The sequence below is a fragment of the Medicago truncatula genome, chromosome 2, assembly GCF_003473485.1.
Source record: "Medicago truncatula cultivar Jemalong A17 chromosome 2, MtrunA17r5.0-ANR, whole genome shotgun sequence".
In the NCBI taxonomy this organism is placed as follows: Eukaryota; Viridiplantae; Streptophyta; class Magnoliopsida; order Fabales; family Fabaceae; genus Medicago; species Medicago truncatula.
The window spans coordinates 50,080,005-50,107,888 of record NC_053043.1 but is presented as its reverse complement, the minus strand read 5'-3'; the positions used below and the strand labels follow the sequence as shown (position 1 = coordinate 50,107,888).

The following is a 27,884-nucleotide window of genomic DNA, read 5'->3' as shown; positions in this document are numbered from 1 at the left end:
TCTTGACACTAATTTTTTTACACTTTAATTTTTATGTCTATTAAATTGTAAATAGTGGAAATGAAAATTCTAGGTTAAGAATGGGAAAACATGGAACAAACTACATCACATAATTCTTAGTAGGTTTATCGAACAAATTAAGTAAGTTTTATTTATCTCAAAACAAATCGAATAGATATAAAATTTCAGATTCAAATCACAGGGCTTAACAAAATTAACAAATTACATCACCGAAATTTTAAGTTAATTGAATAAATTAAGCAGTGTTTAAATTCAAACAAATCGAAATGGGAATGTTTCAATACTCTGCATTGACCATAGACAATGATCTTGTGAGAGTCCCAAATATGTGAAAGCTATCCCTCCCATTTCTTTTTTGAGTTGACAACGTGGAGGAAGATGCTCTCTGTACGCTGAACTTTTGAAAGACGAGACATGGCACACAATAGCACAGTTAACTTTTTCTTAATTTCTCTCTCAGTTCGGAAAGTATTTTGGAACGGAATGTTAACATTAATAAGTGATGGGCGAACTGCTGATTGCTGATGTTTGATTGTTAGCAGGAAGAGTTGTGTGTATGTGAGTTGAGCGCAGCTTTGAAGATATAAACTTTGGATTTTAGTTGTTAAGGTTAAGAGACGCATTGGTTAAACATACCATATAAAAGGAAAATATTTTTGATTTTATTATCAATTAATTATATAATTTCCTTTTTCATATCCTTAACCGGTGCGGTTAACATTTGCCTAAAATTAATGGTTTAGATTAAAAAACTCCATTTAAACAATACATGTGTCTCTCCCTACTATATTATTTCTTGTAAACCGATTGAACTTCTCATCTTCTTTCTTGATATGTTGGGTACAGAATGCCGAACCGCCATGTGAAAATGGAATTTTAAATTATGTATGATTGCTTTCTTAAGTTAATGGTGTGTGTGAACGTTACAGAACTATGAATTTTTTGTGTTGGATTGAATCGAGGCAAAACAATGGTTTCAGGAATCTGACTGTTTGTGTTGGATTGAATTGATTTAACTATTTAAGCTTCTTCTACAATACATGATTGTTTGCGGCGGCAAGACAACATCAACCACCGTCTCTGCCATCGCCGATGTTTCCGACTTCGGTTGTTCCATGAAAACAATAAAATAAAATCGAATCTAAGAGATAGTAAAATTGTTTGCCTTTTGCTTATCCATCATCTCATCGTCATCGCTACTAGGATCCAAAACATGAGTTGCGGTTAAGAATTATTATGGTTTGAGAATTCTTTTTTTGTTTCTTATTTTTTAGAAAGGAGGGTTTTAGAATTCTTAAGATTGGAACATGGTGATTTACCGACAAATTAATTAATTAAAACCAATTAGAACATGGTGTGGTTAATTGATGAATTAAAACTAGACATACAATTTTGCAGAACGGTGGATCTGGAGAAGACGATAAAGTGAAAGGTTTCATGTTGATTGAGTGTAGAAAGTTACATATGTGAGTTTTTTTAATCTCAGCCATTTATTTTTGATCTAATGGTTGATGATCATTCTCATATAAGATTGTCATTCTCACAATATACATCCTGTATATATATATATATATATATATGATGTATGATTTTTACATGTCATAAAACTATTTACACGTAAGTATAATAGGATCGTTCCACATGGAGTTGCGTATTTCATAAGCATTTTCACAATATTTGTCACATTAAGTGTTTGGGTATAAATTGTTTGTTTGCGCAAAACTATTTTCCTAATCGACATAAAGTAAAACGAGAAGAGATAGGGCTATTTCGCTTGCGGTCAGAGACATCAATCAAGCGTAACATCTGCAATCTCTCGATCAATTAACATATTCTAGCTTTTTAAACGATATTATCACAATCACTCGACAATATCATTAGTGTCCAAATGATATCGTTATTTCTAAGGGATCGATTTCCCAAACATTTAAACGATCACAAAGTCGATTAGATAGTTTTATCGACGATTTCCCAACCGATTAAATTACCCAAAAGCATTACGTCCTAGATTAAAAGTGATTATCAAATATTAACATCCATGTCTACAGTGATAACTTAAGATAGATTGTTATTCTATTTTCTAGATTCAAAAGTATGTGTCCATATCATTTTGAATCTCAATAAAACATTAAATGCAAGAATAACAACAATATTGAATAAATAGCTAGCACCATATATTAAATGATCAAAAGATTACATAATAGCTTGTTTGAATACCTCAAAACCACAAGAGTAGATGTAGCTACATATGTCTATGATAGCTTTGCAAAGGATGAAGAAAAGATTCCATGACAAGATCCATGATGTCTCAACAAATCTTGGCTTGAATCTACTCCTAACTACCTTGCCTTGTGTTTCTATCTCTAGAAAAGCCACAGTCTCTCTCTAAAAACCAGAAAAATGTAAATAAAATAGTAATGGAATGGTTGGAAAGAGAAGAGAAAACTATTTATATGGGCCACTTCTGCGAAATTTCGCTAATAGCTAAATATTTCGCTATTAGTGAAATGTGTGAAATATGCCTCTGCACCAATGGAGTTGCTCCACGTGATCCTCCTGAGTTTCGCCTCCAACTACGTTGATAGCGGAACTCCCTGTGAGCTTTTCGCCAATAGTTACATTTTCGCTAATGGCAACTTTCTTGAAATCCTGCTTCTGACTTCTCCCCCAGCTTCGCTGATGGCGAAACTCCCTGTGAGCTTTTCGCTAATAGCGACATTTTCGCTAATGGCGACTTTCTTGTGAACTTGTCAATTATTGCTCCTTGCTTGTATTTTCCTGCACAAAAGGGTAAAGTAAGGCATGCAAAGCATAAATGGTATTAAGGCGCAAAATTGAAGCTTTTCCATCAATAATTTGTAAAACAACTCATCAAACATGCCTAAACTAACACATGAATTAGATCATTTTGAGCACTTATCAATATACCTAGGGGTTAGTTAATGGGTTTTTGTCTTTGCTTCACGAGATTTGTCAAAATATATACTACAACGATACAAATTTGACAATTTCTTTTTATACCCCAAAATTCTGTTTTAATACTAAATTTCAAAGTAGACATCAACCTATTTTGTGCATTTTTTTGCGCGTCTTTTTTCTTTAAGCTCTTGAACTGACAGAATCAAAGATGTCGCTTCTAAGAATGTTATTTTACACGTGTTCTCTTTGATCTTTAACTTCATATTATAAGGTGAACCAATTTTATTTAGTATTACATTATACATACATAATATGTATCTATAATCTATAACTATATATAAAGTGAATAAAGAAGATTTTTTTATTAGATTTTTCATTATAATTGTTAACCAAACGTGCCTATGGTGAAGTTTTATGGTCGGTGTTATTGAAAAAGATGGAAAATTATATTATGATTGGTATATAGGCAAAGTTGATGTCATTGAAAAAGATAAATATGATTTGTTATAATTTAAAATTCATAAATATTTATACCAATAATTTTATTCAAAACCAAAATTTCATAATAATTTACAAGTTAACTAAAGAAAAAGTGCGCACAGATGGGCACGAGAGTTCTCGTCTGAACGCTAGTAAATATATAGAGTGCTCTAAATATTCATAATAGCATATGTTAGTTAGAAGGGTAACAATTTTTTGTACTCGTGATATTGCAAAAGTGTCTTTTATTCTACACATTTGTACATAAAGAGAAATAAAAAGAAGAAAATATAAAAGAATAGATAAACACAAATGAGAAACCAAATAAAAAATTAATAACGATGATATACTTTATCTAATTTCAAAGTGGTAAATAATACTTGAAAAATATATGTAATATTTGCAAGATGTATATGCGGTTTATGAATGTAGTTGATGATGTTGTTTGTGGTTAAAATGAATGACTTTAAAACTCATATTTAATACATGAATAATAAGAAAGATGAATTTTTTGCAAGATATATTGATGATTCATGCATGCGTGATATTGTTTGTGTTTGAAACGTATGATTTCAAAAGTGATGTTTAATTAAAGAGAATAAGTGAAAATGAAATGTGAATAATTATATCTAATAAAACATTAAGTCATCAAAGTTTGGTAGGTTTCTAAAATGTTTCGCTTTAATTGATTCAAGCAAATTGTGAATTGATTCAAAACAACATTAAATGTTGTAATGAATAGTTTCTTAGTATGATTTAAGTTGTTCACCTTTTCCTCTAAAAAAAGTTGTTCATTTTTCATGTCATTGCATATTGATGACAAATTTAACAAGTACATCAAATTGTTCAAGAAAGATAGTAGTAAGATTATCGTCTCGACATAAATTGTTGTTTTCGACTCGTCAATTAGCTAAACTTATGATAAAAGTAAATTGGATGGAGTTTGCTGGATTTGTTAATTTCAGATGGAAAGTAAATATATTTGTTGATTCAGAATTTTAGTAGCGATTAGGCTGCTTCATCCTCTTTATCTCTTTGTTGGGTTAATGCAAAGTTCATACCATTATGAACTAAGTATATAAACAACGATTAACCTCATGGGACGAAGATTATCGTCCATCATGATGTCAGATTGCTCCATACCAGTTATAACGTAAACCATAAAACCATGGGTTTGTCCTCTGCTTGTAATTGACTCCATAAAATGACAGAGGCAAAACCAGGATCATATCACTCACTTTAAAACAAGCAACAAATGACACAGGCAAAATCAATAACGAACGAAGAACAACGCTAATAATTGCATAGTATATCTTTTTGTTATGAGTTGTATATGTTGATGTATGTTATTAACACAAACATGATGGACTATAAAATCAGAACCTTTCACAAAATCTCTTCGTTCATAACCACAATTAATACATTCAAAAATTATTAATCCCTACAATTAACCACTTATTCTCATTTTGATCTCTAAATTTAATCAATTACTATCAATTTGATCTCTGACATGATAAACCATGATGAACCAGAAAATTAGAAAAAATATACACTCTCTGTTAACTAGATTACATTTTCATCTGTTCCAACATAATCAATACAAGATTGTCTTCCTATCCTCACAACTTACATCTAAAAATAACAAATAAATTAACAAAACTATACTCATCAAAGATGCACAAAATCTTAACATTTTAAATTCGACTACAATACCCTATAAATTTGAACATATTCTTTGTCATCAAATGTACACACTGTTTAGGTTATTTAGGTTTCTAGTTGTTTCAAAAGAGGGGAGCAAACGGTGAAGAACATTGAAATGAGTGGCGGAGGAGATTGGAGAAGAAGATTGAGATATTATAGAAAAGAGAGATGAGCTTTCCTTGAAAAAAATATAATTATTGGATACTTACGACATTTAAAAAAAACTCGGTATCCGACTCAATGACATCCACATGACATTTAACAGGCTACATACCACTTGCAACGGCGTCAGAAAGCAAGAGTTGATAGATGTAACATTTAAGAATCAAAGACGATTATGAAATATTTATAATCTTAGCATTTTGTTTGAGAGCATCCTACACGGTTATGAACAAAATTGGTGGTTTATTGGTTAAAAAACTGAGCAAAAGAAAAGTAAAGGTGAAAATGACAATTTGTAGACAACTCTTTATTCCAGAAAAGTAAAGGTGAAAATGTCCTTTGCTTCAACTCTACAAAAACTTATTTCATTTCTAGAACATAATGTAAAGGATGTTATTTTCCATGCATAACCAGTTAACAACAACAACCCATCTCTTAAGCATCACTCCCTACAGAATATGAGGAAACAACAAGAAATCAATAGAACACCAGCAATAATCTCCATTCACTGGCCTGATAAACTGATCGGCACCAAAACACTACAATGAAACAAAAGTTGAAGCAAAAGTTATGTATTTATGAAAAAAAGTTATGTTTGAATGTATTTATGCAAAAGTTGATTTGACAATAAATTTAGGGCCAAAAAATCAAGTGTAGAAGCCAAAAGCTACAAACTCTAGCTTTCATTAGAATCAATTCTGCAAAGAAAATCAATTATCTTTTAAATCATCCAAACATGATAAAATCAATTCTACAACTTCTAGAATCAACTTTGAACCCTCCAAAATTGAAACCAAATCATACACATAATCAATGTGTCGGACACCAACACTCATCGAACACAAGACACGTCTTCGATCAGAAGTGTTGGCGCTGCAAGCCTGTGACAGAAATAACAACAAAATAAGTAGCAACATCATCTATTTGTAATGCCATATACACCAGCTATCATATACAACAGTAATTAAAATAAATTGAACCGTAACAACTGAAAAATATAGACTTGTGACAATAAGCTAACATAAAATATTTCATAAGTTCATGCAAACATTTGAGTGAAGGCTTATACCATAATAGTATAAGTACAATAGAACTTTTAGAACCCTTCCTAAATATGACGTACAAGTCCGAATAAATGGTGTATATCACTTGTTCACTTCGAACATTTGCACCAAAGTTCTGTGACTTAAGTGAGTGGTTGTTATTTGTAAGTGTTACATGAAGTCACATAGGATTCTTAAGTTTCTTGTCAGATTTCTCTAGTAACAATAAGCATTTTCCATTGATTTATACGCATTGCACGGTTACTAAAAAAGGTAATACAAGGTGGTTTTCACGACTCTGCCATATTACGATCTTCATCAACCTTACCAACTGCCTCGAGTATTGAAGAGTAGGTGATTAGATCATACTCGAATCCCTTTGAATTCATTTCCTTCATAAGCTTAGTAGCCTCTTCAAATAGTCCTGCACGACTAAGGCAGCCAAGAACTGTGTTGTAAGAAACCGCATCCGGCTTGATAGTAGAACTCTTCATTTTCGCGAACATTTCCATAGCACGCTTCGGGCCACCGGTCCTAGCCAAGCCATTTAGTATGATGTTATGTGAGTTTATATCTGGGTTGCAACCATTTTCTTCCATAGTTCGAAACAAAGAAAAAGCTTCGTCCATCATGTCTGCCCTTACCATCCCAGTTATGAGCGCATTATAAGCATAAACATCGGGGATGCATCCAAGTTTTTTCATCTCATTGAAAAGACCCATAGCTTCATTGAATCGTCCACATTTTCCAAAATGTTTAATCATGACAGCATATACACGCACACTCGAACTTCCACAGTTCTCTTTCAATTCTTGGAACAGCTCATTTGCAGCCTCATAACGTTTTGCTTTACCAAGGCTATTGATCAGGCTGCAGTAGGCAGCAGGACAAGGGGGAAAGCCTTTTTCATCCATCTCCTCAAGAAGCAGCAAAGCCTTTTCAACTCGATTTGTTTTGCAGAAACCATCGATGAGAATTGAATATGTAAATGAGCTGGGAACTACTCCATCTTTTTTCATTCTCTCTAACCATGAAGAAGCCTCAGAAGGTGGGGCTTTATCCTCAAATAGAGATTTGATAATGGTGTTGTATGTCACAACATTAGGTGTGCAATTAAGCAATCTCATTTCCTCAAAAAGCTCAACAGCCTCTTTTAAGCGATCTGATCTACCCAAAATGTTAATTAAATTATTCATGAGGACAACATCTGGTTTGCAACCATCTTTCAGCATATTCTTGTATACTCCGTATGCGTCTTCAACCCTCCCGGATTTCCCCAATCCCCTTATCAATTCTGTATAAGTATAGACCGTTGGGACGCACCGCCGCATTCTCATCTCGTGGACTAGGTTCAACGCTTCCTCGACCTTACCCAACTTAAAGTATATACCCATTAACGTTGTATAAATTTTTGCTGTTGGCTGTAATCCATTCTCCTTCATCTCATCAAATAATCTTACGGCAGAATCATCGCGATTTAGTTTTCCAAACGCTGATATAAGTGCACTATATGTAACTGTATCAGGGAAACAATGTCCCTCACTACACATTTCATTATACAGCTCATGAACTTTTTCATGATGCCCCTCTTGCATCAACATCAAGATGACAGAGTTGTAAGTGCCTGCTGTAGGTCTGCACTTGCGACCCTTAACCTGATAAAAAATGGATAATGCCTTGTTAACCATCTTAACCCTGCCCAAGATTTTCACAATTTCAGACAATTCAGAAGGACCAATTGCACATGGACTCTTAACCATGTCTTGTATTGTCCTCCACAGTTCACCAACCAACCTATTTTCATCTAAGCATCGTATCAAAGCCATATAAGTTGTCGAATCATGTTCAAAATTCCTTTTCTTCCCAGCCCACTTAAAAAACTGAATCTTCACATGGACCTCAACATCTATCTTCAAAACTTCGCGAACTAAGCGAATATCAAGCTTAAGCTTCAACACTTCCAAAGCCTTTTCTGCATCAGGCCCCCATTTAAATATTTTCAAAATCCTAATGAACCTTTCATCCAATTTTCTAGCATTTGGATCCTTCCTCAATACTCTCCTTCCTTCCATTGGAACGTAGTGGTTTTCTTCTTGGGAATCAGGCAACCGAAACATTTTAACAATCTCATTTTCTGCTAGTTTAAAACACACACAATTAGATACCAAATGAAGTTCAATATACGAATCAAATAAATCAAGCCGTCCCTTCATTAACGAAGAACCTATTTGGATCGACTTATTTAAGTTTATCTACTGACATAAACACTTGTAAAACTGTTTGAGAGAGATTACTGAAACAACTTATGACATGTCCATAAGCTTTTTTCAACTTGTTTCCATAAGCTCTTCACGGTAGCTTACAAAAACAAATTATAGCTTACACTATAACAATTTAACTTTATATTAAATTTTGTTATAGAAGTAGTTTATACATAAGCTTCAATTTGCCAATCACTTGTACTATAATTGATTATCTCTAAACAGGACAACGGCCCAATTTTCGTATAAATTATAAGTTGTTTTCATAAGCTATCTTGAAGAGCTTATGAAAATAAGCTGAAAATAGATAATGAACATATTATAAGCTGATTTAACAAATTCTCTCAAACGGTCTAGTAGATAAGCTCAAATCAATTAATAATAAAGAAGAAAAGACATTTTGGTAAACTTAGTGAAAACGCGCATTACCTGTTTGTTTTAATCTCTGAGTGAAAGGAGTCGAAGTAGAAATAAATCTCCTGGCAGTAACGAATCCAGGGAGCATTGTTGATAACCAAGAAGGATTTAAGCTATGAAATTGCTTCCGAGAAAGTGAAAGTAAAAATAAAGAGTGGATTTGAATTGGATTGGTATTTCGTAGTTTGTGTATGAGTCAAAAACCATTGACATTGTTGTTACATCTCAAAAAACATTCTAAAATTTTTCGTTTGCAGTTTTCACAATTGACAGTTGAACAAAACTATATAGCGTTTTTTACCCAAACCAGGCAGGCTTAGTTTCATTTAGGGGTGTAAATGGAACTTTAGATCATAAAGATGTTCAATTACCAAGTTTTTATTTAGTTAAAAAAAAAGTTACATGTTATTTAGTGTCTTTGAGTGCACTTTTTCGAGTATTGCTGTTCCCACATATAGTTTGGCTGTGCCACATGAGTAAAATACCAAAATGTCCCTCGGCAGTTTGCTACCGAGGTTTTTAGGAACCGGCGGCAGTTAATTGTCGAAGTTTTTAGGACACCGGCGGCAGTTAAGTGCCGAGGAAAACCTCGGTAGTTAACTGCCGAAGAGAATGTTATAAGATCAGAACTTCATAGGAGTTTCCAAAACTCCATTGTTGCGTTTTTAATTTTTGAAGGTGCGATTTTGAGTCATTTGAAGCCATTAGAAGCCAATTTTAATCACAAAAACAAGTAAGTTTTTTGAATCCTATGCAATAGTTGCTTTGTGGTCGAATTGTATGTTATTTTTTGTTAAATTTCGATTATATAGGTTCGATTATAATGATTTGTTGATTTTATGATATATTAGGATAGTTTAGGTTAGAATGGTTAGAATTGTTAGGATAGTTTAGGTTAGTGTAGGTTGAATTGATCGCCATATTTTTTTAAATGTAGATATGTCTCAGAATCAGAATCAGGGTAACGTTCACGATGATGAGACGAAAAAAGAAAAGTCACCTATGACATGGCATGGAATTGTTTGCGATGGTTCCGAAAAAAAGAAGGGTTCGAAGGTGCCGGTGTACAATCACTCGAGGTTGAGGAGGAGCGGGAGGACATGCTATTTCGGTCCTCAACCAAAACAAGGTACCGCAGGGACTGTAGCGGACAAGCCGATTGATTTGTGTGACGAGGAAGAATGAATGTAATGGCTTTTAATGCCTAATTGTTTTGGATTTTTTTATGTTTTATTTTTGTGTCGCGCACATTTTGTTTGACATTATGGTATTTAGAATAAAATTGCATTTGGAATAAATAAATTTGAAAACAAAATAAGATAATTATTGTTCCATTCAAAACAAAATATATGTTATCACATTACATTGCATTTTACATTACATTCCGAAATTTACCTTCCAGCTGCAACAATCATCTTACCACTGAATGGGGCAAATTCAAACTTGCTAAGCAGCAGGACTCCAGTATTCGATAAGCATCTTGAACGATGGTATTCAAGTGTCAAAAGAATGAGGTGCATTCCTTGACACTTGAATACCATTGTGCAAGATGCTCATCGAATACTGGAGTCCTGCCGATTAACAAGTTTGAATTGCCCCATCCAGGGTAAGACAATTGTTGCAGTTGGAATGTGCATTCCAACCACAACAATTGTGTTACCTTTGAATGGGATAAATTCAAACCTGCAAAACAACAGGACTCAAGCATTTCGCCAAACACCTCATGTTTTCCCTTTGAAAATAATAAATTTTTGTGAGGCTTGCTTTAGATGATGGTATTCAAGTGCCACCGAATTGAGGTTCAATCCTTGACACTTAATACCTTCATCTAAACCAGCATAACAAAAATTTAATATTTTCAAAGGAGAAACATGAGGTGCTTGCGAAATGCTTGAGTCCTGTTGTTTGACAAGTTTGAATTACCTCATTCAAAGGAATACAATTGTTGTAGTTGGAATGCACCTTACCCTAACTAATGACGATCTTGTGGCGGAATCAAACTTTTGATGATATCTTCAGTTGATCTAAGCAACTTCACCCGCATATCGATCCACTGGAACATGCTGTGCTCCCAAAACATGGTCGTCACGTTTTCGTCGTTCGTTAATTCCACCCAACTGAATGATACTCTCCCCTCGTCGAGTGTTGGACGTTTATACCAAATGTGTTCCACCATCCTTGTGTCTCTGGGGTTGACTCCATGGTTGAATTCAGTCAGTGTATCCTTGAGACCTCTTAACGTTACACCAAGGCACCGAACCTTCAACCTCTGAGGTTCTCCGCCGTTGAATTGCGCTTGAACGTCGATCCACCCCGCCATTGTTTTAAATCTACACAATAAGAAACTAAAAACAATCAATCAAAAACACATTATACATACACTCTAAAATTCATAAAAATAACCCTAAAATTATAAATCATATACTCTTACTAAAATAAAAAAATTTATATCATATAACATAAACATCATGCAAATATTTTAACAACATTAATCAACTAACATATACCCTAAAATTTAATTATAACATGTAAATCTACTAAAAAATAATAAATGTACTCAAAAACTAAAAAATAATAACATTTATAACAACTAAAATGTAAGTTAATAGCATTATAATTACTTACTTGTGATTTTGTTGAATAAAGTTTGTTGGATTTGGTTGTGTTTGTTAGAGAGAATTTGAGAGACATTTGAAGAAATTTTGGAAGATAAGATCAATAATGGATGAGAGGAGATTCTGCCAGATTTTGTAGTGCAGAAGTTCCTCGGCAGTTAACTACCGAGGTTTTCCTCGGCAGTTAACTGCAGCCGGATTTGAGAAAATTTCGGTAGTTAACTGCCGAAGAAAACTGTCGTAGAAAACCTCGGTAGTTAACTGCCGAGGAAAACTGAACATACTTCACAAAGTTCTCAAGTTCTCTCAAATCTTCGCCAATTCTTCTTTCACGAATTGCGAGCAAATCAACGGGACACTTATATTATATTCTCTCAAGTTCTCTCAAGTTCTCTCTCGTCCCTATTTTTCCTACTCTCAACTTATTTTTATGTTTTATGTTCATAAAGCAACCTATATTTGCACATTAAAGCAACCTATTTTTGCACATTAAACAAAGTAAAAAAAACCCATGAAATTAAAAATAATGTCATCAAAGTAGAAATATACAAATATACAAATATACATATATACATAACTCAATGTCATCAAAAGACTAAAACTAAAAAATAAGTCCTAAAAAAGGAAAATAGTACTACTGGTCCTGATCCTGATGATGGTGTCTCCTCCTCGGCCTCTGGGCTCTCCTCCTGGTCAAAATCGGCGCGATCTGCTCCCTCATATGGGTCATGGCCTCATACCACTGCTGAGGGGTCATGCTCATGACCTCCTCCTGGCCTAACTGCGCATCAGCGTAGGCAACAGCGCCACTAACCATGTCATAGGTGTCAGGCGAGCTTCTCGCCTCATACCGCTGCCACTGCTCTGCAATGATCTGTTCTTCATTTGCAGGCCTCGGAAGATCTCCTGGAATAGGTGGCAAGATCTGAGGGTGAGACACCCTAGTGTACCACAGGACATAGCCATCCGCCTCCCGCCATGTATCCTCTCCTGCCTGCTCACCCCGAGCGTCCGCCTTAAGCGTGTGAGTGCGGAAGTCGATGAACATCTGCACAATGGAAGGCGGGGGGAGGTCCCTAACATCAGTCGGATGTCTGGGGATGGTCTGCACGTATCCGTACTGCCTCAAAACCCTCTCGGGCAAGTGACGGTACACCCTACGGACGCCGCACATAATCCATCCAGAATACCAGAAAACCTCCTCGAAGTCTTGGATCTCTCTGTGCTCCTCGTACGGCCTCCAGCATACATCATCTAACTGTATACGATCGAGCAGTGACCGATACGTGATCCCCTCCCCATGACCCTTCTGGAGCTTCCACCTCGCTGCAACCGGATAGTTTTCCAGGTAGTCAGTGTTGAGATCAACACTGAAAAACCCTGGAAAATGCGCCAAAAACCATGCCTGCACAAACCAAACAAATAACATTTATAAATTATTACGCACGGAAAAATATAACAAAAAATTAAAAGTTCACAAAAAAATAAAGTTAACATAAATATAAAATTTCAGTTTTCTTACAGTGAGCAGTGTCACGCTCCCCCAAGCGCTCTGTGTCCAGGCCTACATGCATCCGCCAACTCGCCGTATAGGTAGGCGAGGGTCATAGCTCCCCAGGAATAATTACGCATCCCTGCGTAGCCGTCCGCCATGGTCGTCAAATATATCAGCTCGATGCGCTTGTTGCTTCTATCGCCAAACAACAAGCATCCGACCAAGTACAGAAGGTAACACCGGACGCAGTATGTCCTGACCCTCTCCAGCTCCTCAACCTCCTCAGGATCCTCCGTACCCGCCAATACGTTGGCCCTACCAAGGTACGAGGTATAGTAGTCCATCAGCCTGGGGTAGCTAATGTACCCACCGTACTCCTGGTTGCAGATCTTCTCAGCCTCATGCTGGGCCACACCAAGATACGTCATCAGCAGTGCCGCTCCCTCATGCTTGGGCATCTTCTTCCCATGGGCCAACATCCGCCCCTCAATAGGAAGATGCATGAGACATGCGACATCATCCAATGTCACAGTCATCTCCCCCATCGGCATGTGGAAGGTGTTGGTCTCCGGATGCCACCTCTCGCATAAAGTAAGCAGCAGGGCATGAGGCACGGTGGAGTACCCCAAGTAGACCAAGTCATGTAGCCCGCTCTGCTGAAGCGCGTCCCAAAACCAATTCTCATTCCCGTTAGGGCGTCCGAGAGTGAGAATCTTCGCCCCATGATTAATCGGTTTAAGCACGCGGGTCTTACGAACCTGAAATAATAGAAAAATAAATTTGGTTTAAACAAAAACACATATAAACAAAACAATTAAACATAAAAAATAGAATTAAAAAAAATAAACATATAACAGTGTATATAATAATTAAAACAAACACACATTTAAAGAAAATAATTAAACATAAAGAAAAAGAATTAAAAAAAACAAATATAGAGGTGGATATAATAATAAAAACAAACACACATTTAAAGAAAATATTTTAACATAAAGAAAAACCAATTAAAAAAAACACATATAAAAGTGGATATAATAATTAAACAAACACACATTTAAATTAAAGAAAATATTTTAACATAAAGAAAAAACAATTAAAAAAAATACACTTACATTATTTGAATTATACCAGAGTGGCAACGCCACATGACCGGCATAAGAGTGGAGCAAGGACAAGTCAGCCGGTCCACCAGGAAAGGGAGGGTCCGTAGGTAACACCTCCGGTGCAGCAGCTGCTGCAATGTCATCCTCGTCTCCTGCATCCTGCTCATGTGGTATATGATCCTGGTCATATCCACCGTCCGTCACATCATGATGTATCTGATCCTGATAGTTCAGGTACTCCACCCCAGTCTGGTCAACAGGCTGTGACGGGTCAACAACCTGTGACTCCTCAGGTTGTGTAGCCTGAGAGCTTCCTGAGCCATCTCCCCTCCGACCTCTACCCCTCTTTGGGATGTGGGCACTCTGTCTCTCCCTGCGGTGGCTCTGAGTCATAGCACGCCTACCACCAATCATCCTCGATGGATCAATGGGGTCCTGATCGGCCATATCTACAAAAAATAAAAAATAAAAATTAATATCATTCAACCACTTTATCAACAAACAGTAAACCTAAACAAAACCTACACTTTCACATTCAACCTAAACATAACCTAAACATAACCGCTTTCACATTAAACCACTTTACCAAAATAAAGACATTGATTGAACCTAAACATTATCATACACATTATCATTAACATTCAAACGCAAAAAATCAAATGCATTATCATACACATTCAACCTACACTAAACATAATTCAATATACACATTCAACCTAATTCAATATACACTTTTTCAATATGCATTCAACTTAATTCAACTACACGTTTTCGAATTACAATCAAGATCGTATCCAATACCTAAACTAACTAAATAATCAATAAAATTGTCATTGACACATTTTATCAAACACTTTGTGTGCAAAGTATCAAACATACTCAAAATGTGTTATTTTGCCACCAATCAAAACCACATTATACCCTAACATCATTCAATCATCAATTAAACCAACTACATTCAATTATAAACTACATGCACTCATCAAAAATTCAATTCATACATTAACCCTAACCACATGAAAACTACCATTTTTTTTAAAAAAAAAACTACCCAAACTAACATTATGATTAAAAATGAGTCAAGATACTTACTTGTGATTAAATGGAGATGATGCACTTGATTTTGTTGAAAAATCGAATTTGGAGAATTTTTATGGTTTGGAAGAAGTTTTGAACAACGAAGCAAATGAAGAAATCTGAGTTTCTGCGTTCTGGTTATGTCCAGTTTGCCGAGGAAATCCTCGATAGTTTGCTGCCGCCGGTTCACTCAAAACTTCGGCAGTTAACTGCCGAAGGGCATTTTGGTATTTTACTCGTGTGGCACAGCCATACTATATGTGGGAACAGCAATACTCCATTTTTTCTCCTCCAAACGTGCGTTTCACTAACCAAACACTGTTTTCAGTTTTCACCCTTTTGTTCAATTCTCTAACTTACTCCTTATGTTTTTAGTGTAAAGTAAGTTTTTTTTTTTTTTTGGTATTAGTGTAAAGTAAGTTAACAGTCCTATTAACTAACTGAAAATTGTTGTTGACACATTAGGTTTGACTGAGACACACGAGTAATTGAGAGTTGCTGTTTACACATATGATAGGGCTGAAAAACACATGTAAAAGACGAAAATGCCCCTGCGGTAGTTAACTACCGAAGTTTGAAATCGGCTGCAGTTAACTATCGAAGTTCCTTCGACAGTTAACTGCCGAAGAAAAAAAAAAAAAAAAAAACCTCGGCACTTAAGTGCCGAAGAACTCATTCATCAATTTTTTTTAAACCAAACAGCATGTTAAAATAACTGTATTGAACTATGGACAATATGATTGATTAGCCAAGAAATGACAGGTTAAAATTACTTCGTTACTGCGTTGCCTTCAAATTTATTGCTCAGCTAATAAATAGTATGGGTTGTATGGAACTGGTTTGGCAGATATAAAAATGCTGAAACAATTGATATTTTAATTAGGACAAAGGGTGTAATTTTCTATGTGCACTTTGTATTATTCACATTCACAGCTAATCACATAGACTCTGTATTTAATAGCGTAAAGTAACAATATCAAGTTTAAGTATAATCAGAAAATTATTCACGAAAAAAAAATTGATGAGTTAGTTCCTCGGCACTTAAGTGCCGAGTGCCGAGGTTTTTTTTTTTTCCTTTTTCCGTTGGCAGTTAACTGCCGAAGAAATTTCGGTAGTTAACTGCAGCCGGTTTCAAAACTTCGGTAGTTAGCTGCCGCAGGGGCATTTTCGTCTTTTACATGTGTTTTTCAGCTCTATCATATGTATAAACAGCAATTCTCCAAGATGTCCTTCGTTAGTTAACTATCGAGGAAATCAAACCCTTCTCTTTTCTTCTTCTTCTTCCACTTCAATCCCTTTTTTTTTGTTTCTTTTCTTTCACAACCACAAACTTCACTTTTTTTGTATGTGGAAATTCCCAAGGTAGCATAATCGTTTGATTAGTATTGCTTCTTCTTTTGACTTGTTTAGTGATTTCATCACAATAACAATAACAAAAATGAAGTGTCGGCAGAGGTTGAGATAGTTGGTAGTAAATCGGTTCAAGAGTTGGCATTGAATTCCTTAAGTATCAGATTTTCATGTTCCAATCATTGACATTGCCAACCTCACTTCTTCATCTACATCACAGCATGAGCTTCTTAAACTCCAATCCGCACGACTTTGTAATTTTTCTTCATATGAAGATATAATATCATAAACATCATCAATTCATCATTAAGGATAATTAAAATAAATCATCACATGGTTCTGAAACATTTTCCAGGTTTCGATTCTTAGGAGTACAAAACAACAAAGCAGGACTGCTATAGATTAATTTGGAGAAGTTTGTGGTTGTGAAAGAAAAGAACAAAAAAAAAAAGGATTGAAGTGGAAGAAGAAGAAGAAAAGAGAAGGGTCTGATTTCCTCGGCAGTTAACTACAGCCGGTTTTTTAAAATTTCGGCAGTTAACTGCCGAGGAGCATTTAGGTTAATTACTCGTGTATCTCGGTCAAATCAAATGTGTCAACAGCAATTATCTAACTAACTAATGAGGAAAAAAAAAGTTAATTATTTAAAAATCAACTAAACATAAACTCATTATCTGACCTAAAAATCGGCTAATTCAAAAATCAAACCTATTTTTTAAAAGGGTTTTAAATCCAAAACAGGAAAAACAACTAAACAAATCGTACAAACTTCATTAACATTACGAAATACACTTGACTCTACGATCCTTTTTTTCTGACCAATTAAGTATTGTTGTTGGTGTAAGTTTGTACATGTGATCAACAACTAACTATCGATTTGATATTTAACATTACTATCGAATTTGCAATATATGTTGAAATGTTTTTTTTTTTTTTTTTAAAGAATGCTGTTATACTATGTTATTACCACAAAAACTTAATGAGCTATAAAACCAAATCAGAACCTTTCACAAAATCTCTTCGTTCATAACCACAGTAAATACATTCAAAAATTATTAATCCCTACAATTACCACTTACTCTCATTTTGATCCGTCAATTTTAAATAATTGCTGTCAATTTGATATAATAAACCACGATGAACTAAAAACTAAGCAAAATACATATTCACCGTTAACTAAGTAACATTCTCATATGTTCCACCATAATCAGTACAAGATTCAAGATTGTCATCCTATCCTCACAACCTACAAGTTACAACTGAAAAATAACATAATAATTAATTAAACTAAATTCATCAAAGTTGCACAAAACTTAACATCCCAAATTCAAATACAATACCCTTTAAATTTGAACATTTGGAACCGATGTACAATGCTTAGGTAATTTAAGGTTACTGTTTCTTGTTTCAAAAGAGGGGAACAGATGGGGAAGATTGAAATGAATGTGGAAGAGATTTTGGAGAAGACTGAGGTATTACAAAAAGAAAGACGAGCTTTCCTTTAAAAACAAATAATAAATTATTGGATATTTAAAACAGTTGAGTCTTCATCCACATAGAGTTTAACTGACCACATACCATTCTTCAAAACAAAAAGAAAAAACTGACCACATACCACTCGCAGCAGCGTCAAAAACATGATTTGATAGAATTAACATTTGATCAAATAAACCTCTATTAAATAGAGGTAACATTTTATCGAATAAACTTCTATTAGTATACTACCATTGTGGATGATCTGATCTTAGGAACAAAATTGGTGGTTTAATGGTTTAATCCTTAAGAAACTGAGTGAAAGAGAAAATGACACAATTCAGAGAACTTTCATTCCGAAAATGCCATTTTTCGCATGTCCTTTTCAACAATTCTGAAAACTTAACTAATTTCTATAACACAAAGTAAAAGATGTTATTTCTCATACACCACCGCATTAATCACTCTTTCGCGGCAAAATGATATCACTAACCAGAAAATATCATATGATCCGTATAACACCAGCAATTGTCCACTAACCAGACTGATAATCTGATCCACATCAAAATACTTTAATGAAACAAAATCGCCCTAAAACACAACTGTTAGTTGTAATGCCACACAAAAGCAAAACTGGAGCATTTAATTTTAATGAGGAAGACATTGTCATTCCTTCCACCAGTACGTAATGGTACACAAATAATCAAAACCTAGAACACTAGATTTGGAAGGAAAAAAACCAGGACCCCAAATACCACAATATTAAATAAACTTGTGTGACAATCCAACAGAGAGCTCTAACATATCAGGAATTTCATAGCAAACTAAACAAAAAAAATTAGGCTGAGCCTGTGTTCTCTGATTTGTCAGTCTCCATTGGTTCGCCAGAGACTGGTGGGACTTGATTACCATTGTCCCCTGCATTGTCATTACTACCAGCATTAGCATCCTCCCGAGGTTGCTGTTCTGGTTGTTGCTGCTGCTCACCATCCTGAGGAGGTGGAGTTGTTGGTGTTTCTGGAGTAGCTGGCTTGGCCGGCTTCGGTTTTGGTTTCGTCATAATCGGCTTACAGGACCTAATGTAGATAACATAATTAGAATTATTAGATACAAACAAGGATAATAAACTAGTATATGTATCTATTTTGCCAGAACCATAATAGTCTCAATCTATAAAGCTACAACATATACCGATCGACAGCCTCAGCTTTTTTTCTTATATCAGCTGACAAGAGGACGGGGTTGGCAAATTTTGGAAGCGAGTCTTGTTGCTGCTTCTTCTCTCTGAGCCAATTCTCAGCTTCTACACATTCATTTAAGACCTAAATAATTTAAACAGAAAACTCTTTCAGATTACAAGTCAACCAGAAATGAATTAGAAGTGTTAGAATTGGAAACCGATTACCTTCTGTTTCTCGGTGATGTCGATGTGATCAAATTTGGGATCATTAGACATTGCATCTTCTCTGTAACTATTTATACAATAGACCAGTTGATCAATTACTTCACCCCTATCGGAGTACTCTTTGTAGCGCTCTTCAATTGGATCCCCTTGCTGCAGTCATTAAAAAAAAAATTATTGAAAGTGCAAAAACTTTGCCGCTCCCGTATTGTTTGTTACACAAAACTAGTAAACGAAAGTATGTACGCATGGTGCCACTAGACATTTTGAAAAGTGTTGATGGCTAGCAAAGAAATCTCTACAACATACAACCACCATCGAGACTTGTTTATACCAGTTCAGATAAGAATGAGGACCATCCAAAATGCCTTACCTTTTTGAGCTCTTCTAGCTTGGCAATGTATACACCTTTGGTTTCGTCTTCACCATCCTCGTATAGCCAATCTTCCACCTCCTGAAGTTTAGTAATAAATCCATCCCTCTCTGAAGCAACGACAAACTCTTGATATTTGTCATTAAGCTGTAATGATAACAAGAAATCAGTTAATAATCAAATACTTCCATTTGAAATAAACAAGAAAAAACAATACAATCCTAACCTTATTTCTCATGTCATAGACATAAGCCTCAACTGCATTTTTCTTGTCTTTTGTTTCCTCCATCACTCGATCTTGCAGAGCCATTTCAAACTCCTTCTCTACAGCCTTTTGAACATCAACAGTTGCCATTGCACCATAAACTACCTCTGCAACAGGAATGTTGGTCTTCTTCACTTTTTTCTTTGGAGCCTCAACCTGTTACAAACACAGCCCGTCAAATAACAAACCCCGCTATAGACAATTCTAGAATAGCTTATTGATGCATAATGGGTGCGTTTGTTTTAGCTTTGAAAAGCATAGATTTTGTGCTAAAAGAATCTAGAGATTAATTTTTAGATATTTTAAAAAAAAAATCTAAAGTTATTTTTGTTTGCCTACTACTACCCATAAAAATCGATTAAAAAAAAAATGAGTTTTAACATGTACATGTGTTACCTCCTTGTTTTTGAAAAAAATAGATTTTGAGAAAAGCTAATCCTAATAGCTTCTCATTTTAGGGTCAAAATAGATTTTTTTGATAAAGTAATTTTTCTAAAAATCGTAAACAAACACTTAAAAATGAAAAAATAAATTTTTTAAGAAAAAAAATCCAAAACAAACGGGGCCAATATCCAACAAGAACTTTATAAATCACAAACATTTGCAAACTTCTCGTTATTATAAAATTAACAAGAAAAAAAAAACAAATATAAGTTCGTCTGAAAACTTGAAACCAAACAAGCTCTCTCCTTCCACAATATAAATGAGAAAACAAATGAATTATACAAGAAAGCAACAACACAAGTCAAAAACAAACTATTTGAGCATACATTGAAGTGGATGAAAACAAATTATTTGAGCACACAAAAATATTTTCCTTGGAATGTACCTTGGTATCTGTATCCATTTGCACAGGCTTATCTCCTGCATCAGGCAAGCCATTTTCAGCCCCAGGGGTATCAGCAGTTGCCTTAGCATCTTGCATATTAACATCGTTGTCATTGGAGCTAGGAGGTGGTGCAGCAGCATCAGCAGGAGCTTCATCAGTCTCCATCTTAGCATTTTCTTCAGCAAATTCTTTGGTAACTGGAACCTCAATTTCTTCCTCTTCAAAGAGCTTAACAAAAAACAAAAAAAAAAAACAGAACAATTCAATAACATACGCTCTATAGAGTTTACCACAATGATTTCACATGGGCGTAATTAGAAAAGAAGGAAGGGAAAAGAAAGAAAAAAAACAGTCCCTAAGCCTACAAATACTTACTGTTGCCGACTCAACAGACACAATTCCATGAAGATTCAAACGAACTTTTGCTTTAACCTTTCCCTTGTCACCGTTTTTAGTTTGGAAAGGGCCAATCTGCACAAATGCAAGAGTCAAAAGACTGCCAATAGGGAAAAATATTATAAAACATACAAGAACATGAAAACTGACTTACAGTATATGTGCTGATTTTCGTAGGCGTTTCACTGAGATCATGACATTGTACATCAACAGAAAAGGTTCCTGTCCTGAAGAATGTCAATACCTTGGAACTAGGTATGGGATTTCCCTTTGGGAAAACAATGGTACTTTGCTTATTGTCTGATTCACTGTCTGGTGCATCTGAACCAGAATATTTCCATGAAAGAGAAACTGAAAAGGGGAAGCTTTCGTTGACCTTCTCATAATGAAGTAAACAAATGTTGTTAGTACATTAAGCAATACATTATACTAATTAGAATGCATGGACAACTCTCCGCAAAAAATGGACAATTTATAATAGAATGCATGACAATTCTCTGCAAAAAATGTTCAACTTGTAAATATAACAAGGGAAATGCTAAAAGAGTGTCCTTATGACATTGGTTTAGAAGATACAAATAAAAATATTGCATTGGAAAAAGGTGAAAAGAGATGAATTTGACTTTTTTAAAGTTAAAATATTACTCCCTCTGTTTCAAAATGAATGTCGTCTAAGGTTTTTACACACATATTAAGAAATGCATTAATCAAAAGAAAGAGATATGTTATTGGCTTAATTGCATGTTTGGTCCCTTATGTTTATTTTAGGTTTCAAGTTGGTCACATGTGTTTTAAAAGTTTCAAGTTGGTCCCTAGTGTTTTAAAAGTTTCATGTTGGTTCAAATTGTTACTCACGTTAGAAATAAGTTAGTCCCTTCTATCACTAGAAGGTTCAAAGACTCGCGTTGACGATATGCATGGTGGAATTTAACTTATTTAGAAAATCAGTTTGAAAACATTTCTTTAAAACCTAAAATAAACATAAGGGATCAAACATGCATTTAAGCCTATATTATTTTACCGAATTATCCTAATCAACTATTGGTTTGTTTTTCATTAAAGAAAAAATAATACTTTAGAAGTAATTGAAGGGCACAATTGAAAAGAAAAAGTTATTATTGCATTGGAAACTGAAAGTGACATTCATTTTGAAACAATTTTTTTTTGCAGAAACGGCACTCATTTTAAAACGGAGGGAGTGTTGAATTTCATGTAAATCTACTACTTTTGGTTTCTTTACAACTCCCAAAAAAAAAATACAAAACATATGCCAAAAATACAGAACATACCGGTTGAGAGTACGGCATAGAAAATTTACCTGGAACTCTCGTACTTTAAAAGTTGGACTAAGAATTGCACACTGCAATGCAGCACCCCTGGCAACACACTCGCTAGCATTCATAGTCCGCCTAGGTTCCTTTTTGAAGAACTCTGTCAAAATTTTGTTGATAGCTGGTACACGGGAACCGGAACCAACCACCTCAACCATGTGGATGTTCTCAACCGTAAGACCTGCTTCTGCAAGTGCCTTCTCCAAAGGTCCCTTCACACGCTCCAAGATTGGAAGAGATAGTTGCTCAAAATCATCACGCTTGATAAATCCCCTCACATCCTTCTCATCCATTAAGCACTCGATGTTCAGAGGTGCCTCTGGATTTGCACTAAGGACCTTCTTCAGCTTCTCACAAGCAGCCCTCAACCTCAGACAAGCCCTGGCATTCTGGTAAACATCAATCTTATATTCCTCCTTAAATTTGGCAGCAAAATGATGGAACAGAGCCTCATCAAAATCCCTACCACCCAGGGACCTATCGTACGAATGGGACAGTACATGCAGCTGCCCCTTTTTAAATCCGGCAATGCAAACTTGCATGCTAGCATGCCCAACATCAACGAAGGCAACATTCAGCCATTCATTTTCCGGAAGATCAGTCTTATAAATTCCATAAGCCAAGGCAGTTGCTGTTGTCTCATGAATCAAGTGAAGCGGGTGCAAACCTGCAATAGTGGCTGCATCCAATACAGATCTCCTCTGAAGATCGGTAAAGTAGACTGGAATTCCAATGCAGCAATCAACAACAGCCGCATTTAGATTTTTCTGGGCTATTTCTTTAAGATTCGACAACATCATCCCAAAGACTTGAGTAGCTGTGAATTCTCTAGATTCACCCAGATAACGTGCATGAATCAATGGATATCCATCAGGTCCTTCAGTGACATTAAAAGGTAATGACTTCAAATCCCTCTGCAGTTCTGGATCAGCAAATTTTTTACCAATCAATCTCTTAATTTGCGAGATTGAATTTTTCGGATTCATCATAGTTGAAGCAGCTCCAGCAGTCCCAATAAACCGTTGTTTGTCACCAAAACACACAATTGCTGGAGTTTCACGCTTGGACTCATCGTTAAGCACGACATCAATCCCTCTCTGCCTTGCAACGGCAACAATGCAGCTCTCATTACCGAAATCAAAACCGACCACACTCATCTTTGGTTGATCTCAAAGACAAAATCAATATCTAGAAAAAAGGAAACAAACATCACAACAATTTCACATGTATATCACAAAGTCCAATTCATAGTAAAGCAAGCAAAGAATACAACAACCAAGCCTTATCCAACTAAGTGAGATCGGCTACGTAGATCAGATTATTCCATAATAATCAACAAACAACAAATTCAAAAGAAACGACAATAACAACGAATGAAGCATGGTCGATGGCACTTTGACACTGATAGTAATTTGAGATAATGACACTCTTCAATGCAGTTGGTGTTTGATTATCAAATGACATAAATTGATTTTGTAAAGTTGATTCTGAATAAAAGTGAGTTGAAAGTGAAGTGCTTTATGTTTGAGAGTGTATTTATGCAGAAGTGAATTTAACATTATTCAGTGCTAAAAAAAATATCAAGAGTAGAAGCAAAAAGCTACAAATTCTAGTTTCAAGTAGAATCAAATATACAAGCAAAATTAATTCTCCTTTCAATGATCCAAATAGAGTCAATTCTACAAACTCTAAATCAAAATTCTCCTTTCAATCTTCCAAATAGAGTCAATTCTACTAACTCTAAATCAATTTTGACCCCTTCAAAATTAAAACCAAGCATACACGTAGTTACATATATCAGACACCGACATCGAACACCAAACACGTCTTCAAAGAAAAGAGTCGGTGCTACCATAGATATAACATCCAAACAAGTATCAAAATCATCTACTTACAATGCCATAAACACCAGCTACACAGTAATTAAAATAAATTGAACCATAAAAACTTAATAACAACAGCATAGAATTCACTTCCAGAAACATCTCAACACTAAATCAACATAACTACACTGATTATTCAAACTAAATCAAGCATCCACGATGCAATGCAAAAAACAACACTAATACACCAAAAATATGAAGAAATTCCAAATTGAATACAGTACAACACCGATGATGCATAGATCTATCACTAAATGCATGAAATTGAACGGAAACGAAACGGTAATGAAAAGGAGGAAGAGGTAGGGTGTATACCTAACGAAGCGCGATCCAGAAGAGGAAGAGAGGGTTTTGAAGGGTTTCTGGAACAATCTGAAGAAATTTGTAACAGCGAGAGCTTATGAAACGCTAAGAAGAGAAACAACTTTTGAGTTGTGGTTTGAGTGGGGACTGGAATGGAATTTCGTCGTTTGTTTTATTTATTGATTATTTTTCACTTTCTTTTTATATGGCCTTGGAATTTATTGATTTATAACCAGTTTGAACGAGTTCTCGGTATGGTTCGCTGGTCCCAGAGATGTCTGGAGAATCCGAATTGCTTCTAGAAACATCTACTCCTCAATGAATCTCTTTTTTCGATAAAGTAAAGGAAAAGCTATTGTTACGGGTCGGGCTGGGCCCGTTTGCTACGGATTAAAATAAAAGTGATTTTCACATAAAATAATTTAGAGATTTTGTAAAAAATCAGAATCTATTTTGCGTTTGTTTACCGCGATAAAAATCATTTTTTTTAAACAAATAATCTAGTGTGCTTGGATACAACTATATAAAAGGGATTTTTTGTTACAAAATTAGTTCAATCTTTTAAATCATATTTTCTCTCCTCTAAAAAAAATCTATTTTTTGATAAGGTGCTCTTAACAACTTTTCATTTGAAGCTGTTTTTAGATTCTGATTTTTTTTTTTAAATCTGTAACAAACGGATGTAAAACTCTTAAAAAAAGTAATTTTTTCTTAAAAAAGCTATAATAAACGGGCTCTTAGGACCCATTTGTTACGGATTAAAATAAAAGTATTTTGACATAAAATAATTTAGAGATTATTTTTTAGAGATTATTTTGCATTTTTAGAGATAATTTTTTTTTTAAAATAATTTAGTTTGTTTGGATACAACGATATAAAAGAGATTTTTTGTTACAAAATTAGTTCAATCTTTTAACCCTTATTTTCTCTCTAAAAAAATCTACTTTTTAAGAAGCTGCTTTTAACAGCTTCTCATTTTAGATTTTTTTTAAATCCGTAACAAACGGATGGAATATTCTTAAAAGTGATTTTATTTTTTTTAAAAAGATATAACAAACGGGCTTTAAGTCTTTTTGAAAATGAGAAGAAATTGCTCTTTAGGTCCCTTTAAATTGCTAACAGACCCCTCAAAAATTTTAAAATGTCCTTTCCTTCAATGCCGGGAAGTTACGATCCGGTAATTTTGATTCTCATACAAATAGAAAAAATGGCATCAACGCTTGGACATAAGCACCAAAAGTTACGTGCTGATTCAATCAAAACTTATGAATTGATTTAATTGGTCTATAACTTTTGATGGGCCGAAACGTGTTTTGACAAAACTGAGAATGGCGTAATTGCCATGTTGACAAAAAACAAAACTATATGATATAACAATTTGATGACATGACGAAACATGTTTTGTGTTCAACTGAGTTTATGACATAACATAATAGTTCGATAAACATCAAAATTAAATCATTTCAATTAACCAACAAAACATCAAAATCATTTTGATAAAAAGTATGTGTTCAATGTGAAATATTTTCCCCATAAAAATACAATATGAAAGCTCCTTCATGCTCACTCTACATGTCCTCTGCAGCTCCTTCACGTAAGCTTCAATCAATGTTGGATGGCAAACATTGTTTACGTGACAATCTACTAGACATTAGCGTATATAGGATGCTTTGCGTATTCCTCAACATTATAAACCACATCCAATGTAATGTTTCTAACCCTCTTGCATACTTACAAGGCATCCAAAGTGTCGTTTGCATTATCATGTTCTATAAGAACGTCTCGATCTCCCATCCTCAGCGGTTCATCCTCTGCAAGAGGTATCAACATGGGATAAAAGACAATGTAGAACTAGGAAATGTAATTACACTCAACTTGCTAATTGGCCTCCAATACTGCCTCTCACATTTCTTCTAATGTGACGTGTAACATGTGATACCTAGTCCACTTAAAAAGTGGGAAAAACTGATAAGAAACTAAAACTTATCACTAACAAAATTATAATAAACTATAGTTATAAGCTAAAAGAGAAGAAAATAAACCTAACTAAGATAAAATAAAATAACATTTTCATTCAATTTTCTTCGTTCCTTTCTAAAGGGACAATACAATGCTTATATAGGTCAATGCATACACATGATAACATAAATACATCAGCCATATAATAACAATACTACAAACAAACTAATATAATATGCTTAAAAGATCCCCTTCTAAAATAAACTAGAAGATTCATTATTTTGGTCTTCATGATCCTATCAAAAACACATCGGATGGCAACATTGGATCCATCTAAAGAGCAAGCAAATATCTTTGAATGAATGTGCCTAATGATGACTGTCATAGCAGGAGAACATAATATCATCCACCTCTATTCGATCCAAGAATGGGGTGGTTTTACCTCATAAAATTTGAGGTCGATCATAAAGGGACATATACATATGTCCTCAAAATGGCCTATAACCCAAACTTAAAAAACAAAATGGCTGCAAACCCATTTTTTTTTTTATATAAAAAAAGGCTGCAAACCCATCGAAAAATATCTCAAATGATATATCTTAAATATTACAAGCACATCATCCAAAATATCTTAAATTATTACGATTTTAGATTCCTTGATGGTTTATTCAGGTCAATTATTATCATATATCCAATTTATGATGCATTTGAGTAAATAAAATATAATATTTATACTTACATTTTCGACCCAATGTCGCCTGCAACATCCTTACAAAAATTTGGCAAGAGTGACACATCAGAAGGACCACCACAAAATCTCATAACAACGTCCTCAACCAGTGGTTGGCGTTGTGGCAGTAGTGGTGAGTGTTATCGTGGTGGAGATGACATACATGTCATCCTAGGCTCTTGAGCATGTGGAGGATTTGCAACATATGAACCAGGGTTTCAACCGTGTCCCTAAGCCTCTTATTTGACGGATGATCCACCAACTCGTTAGTCCATCAAGAGACAAATTAATAT

At 34.8% G+C, this 27,884-nt stretch overlaps 2 protein-coding genes and 1 long non-coding RNA gene across 3 annotated transcripts; 1 reads left to right on the top strand and 2 right to left on the bottom strand.

The window, feature by feature from the left end:
• Positions 1-6,190: 6,190 nt before the first annotated feature.
• Positions 6,191-9,332, bottom strand: LOC11431556 (pentatricopeptide repeat-containing protein At3g16010). Its single transcript, XM_003597732.4, has 2 exons — positions 9,020-9,332; positions 6,191-8,463 (listed from the first exon to the last, which is right to left on the bottom strand). Exons 1-2 carry the CDS (start codon positions 9,093-9,095, stop codon positions 6,620-6,622), a joined length of 1,920 nt encoding a protein of 639 aa, XP_003597780.1. The 5' UTR covers positions 9,096-9,332; the 3' UTR covers positions 6,191-6,619.
• A 350-nt stretch (positions 9,333-9,682) lies between these two features.
• Positions 9,683-10,043, top strand: LOC120578101 (uncharacterized). The gene is made up of 2 exons (XR_005644032.1): positions 9,683-9,740; positions 9,945-10,043. It is a non-coding gene; the product is annotated as an uncharacterized lncRNA (long non-coding RNA).
• An 8,605-nt stretch (positions 10,044-18,648) lies between these two features.
• LOC11433061 (heat shock 70 kDa protein 15) lies at positions 18,649-25,115 on the bottom strand. The gene is made up of 10 exons (XM_003597730.4): positions 24,915-25,115; positions 22,704-23,904; positions 21,540-21,761; positions 21,365-21,460; positions 20,990-21,217; positions 20,122-20,316; positions 19,896-20,042; positions 19,526-19,675; positions 19,312-19,442; positions 18,649-19,196 (listed from the first exon to the last, which is right to left on the bottom strand). Exons 2-10 carry the CDS (start codon positions 23,871-23,873, stop codon positions 18,959-18,961), a joined length of 2,577 nt encoding a protein of 858 aa, XP_003597778.1. The 5' UTR covers positions 23,874-23,904; positions 24,915-25,115; the 3' UTR covers positions 18,649-18,958.
• Between the last annotated feature and the right edge of the window lie 2,769 nt (positions 25,116-27,884).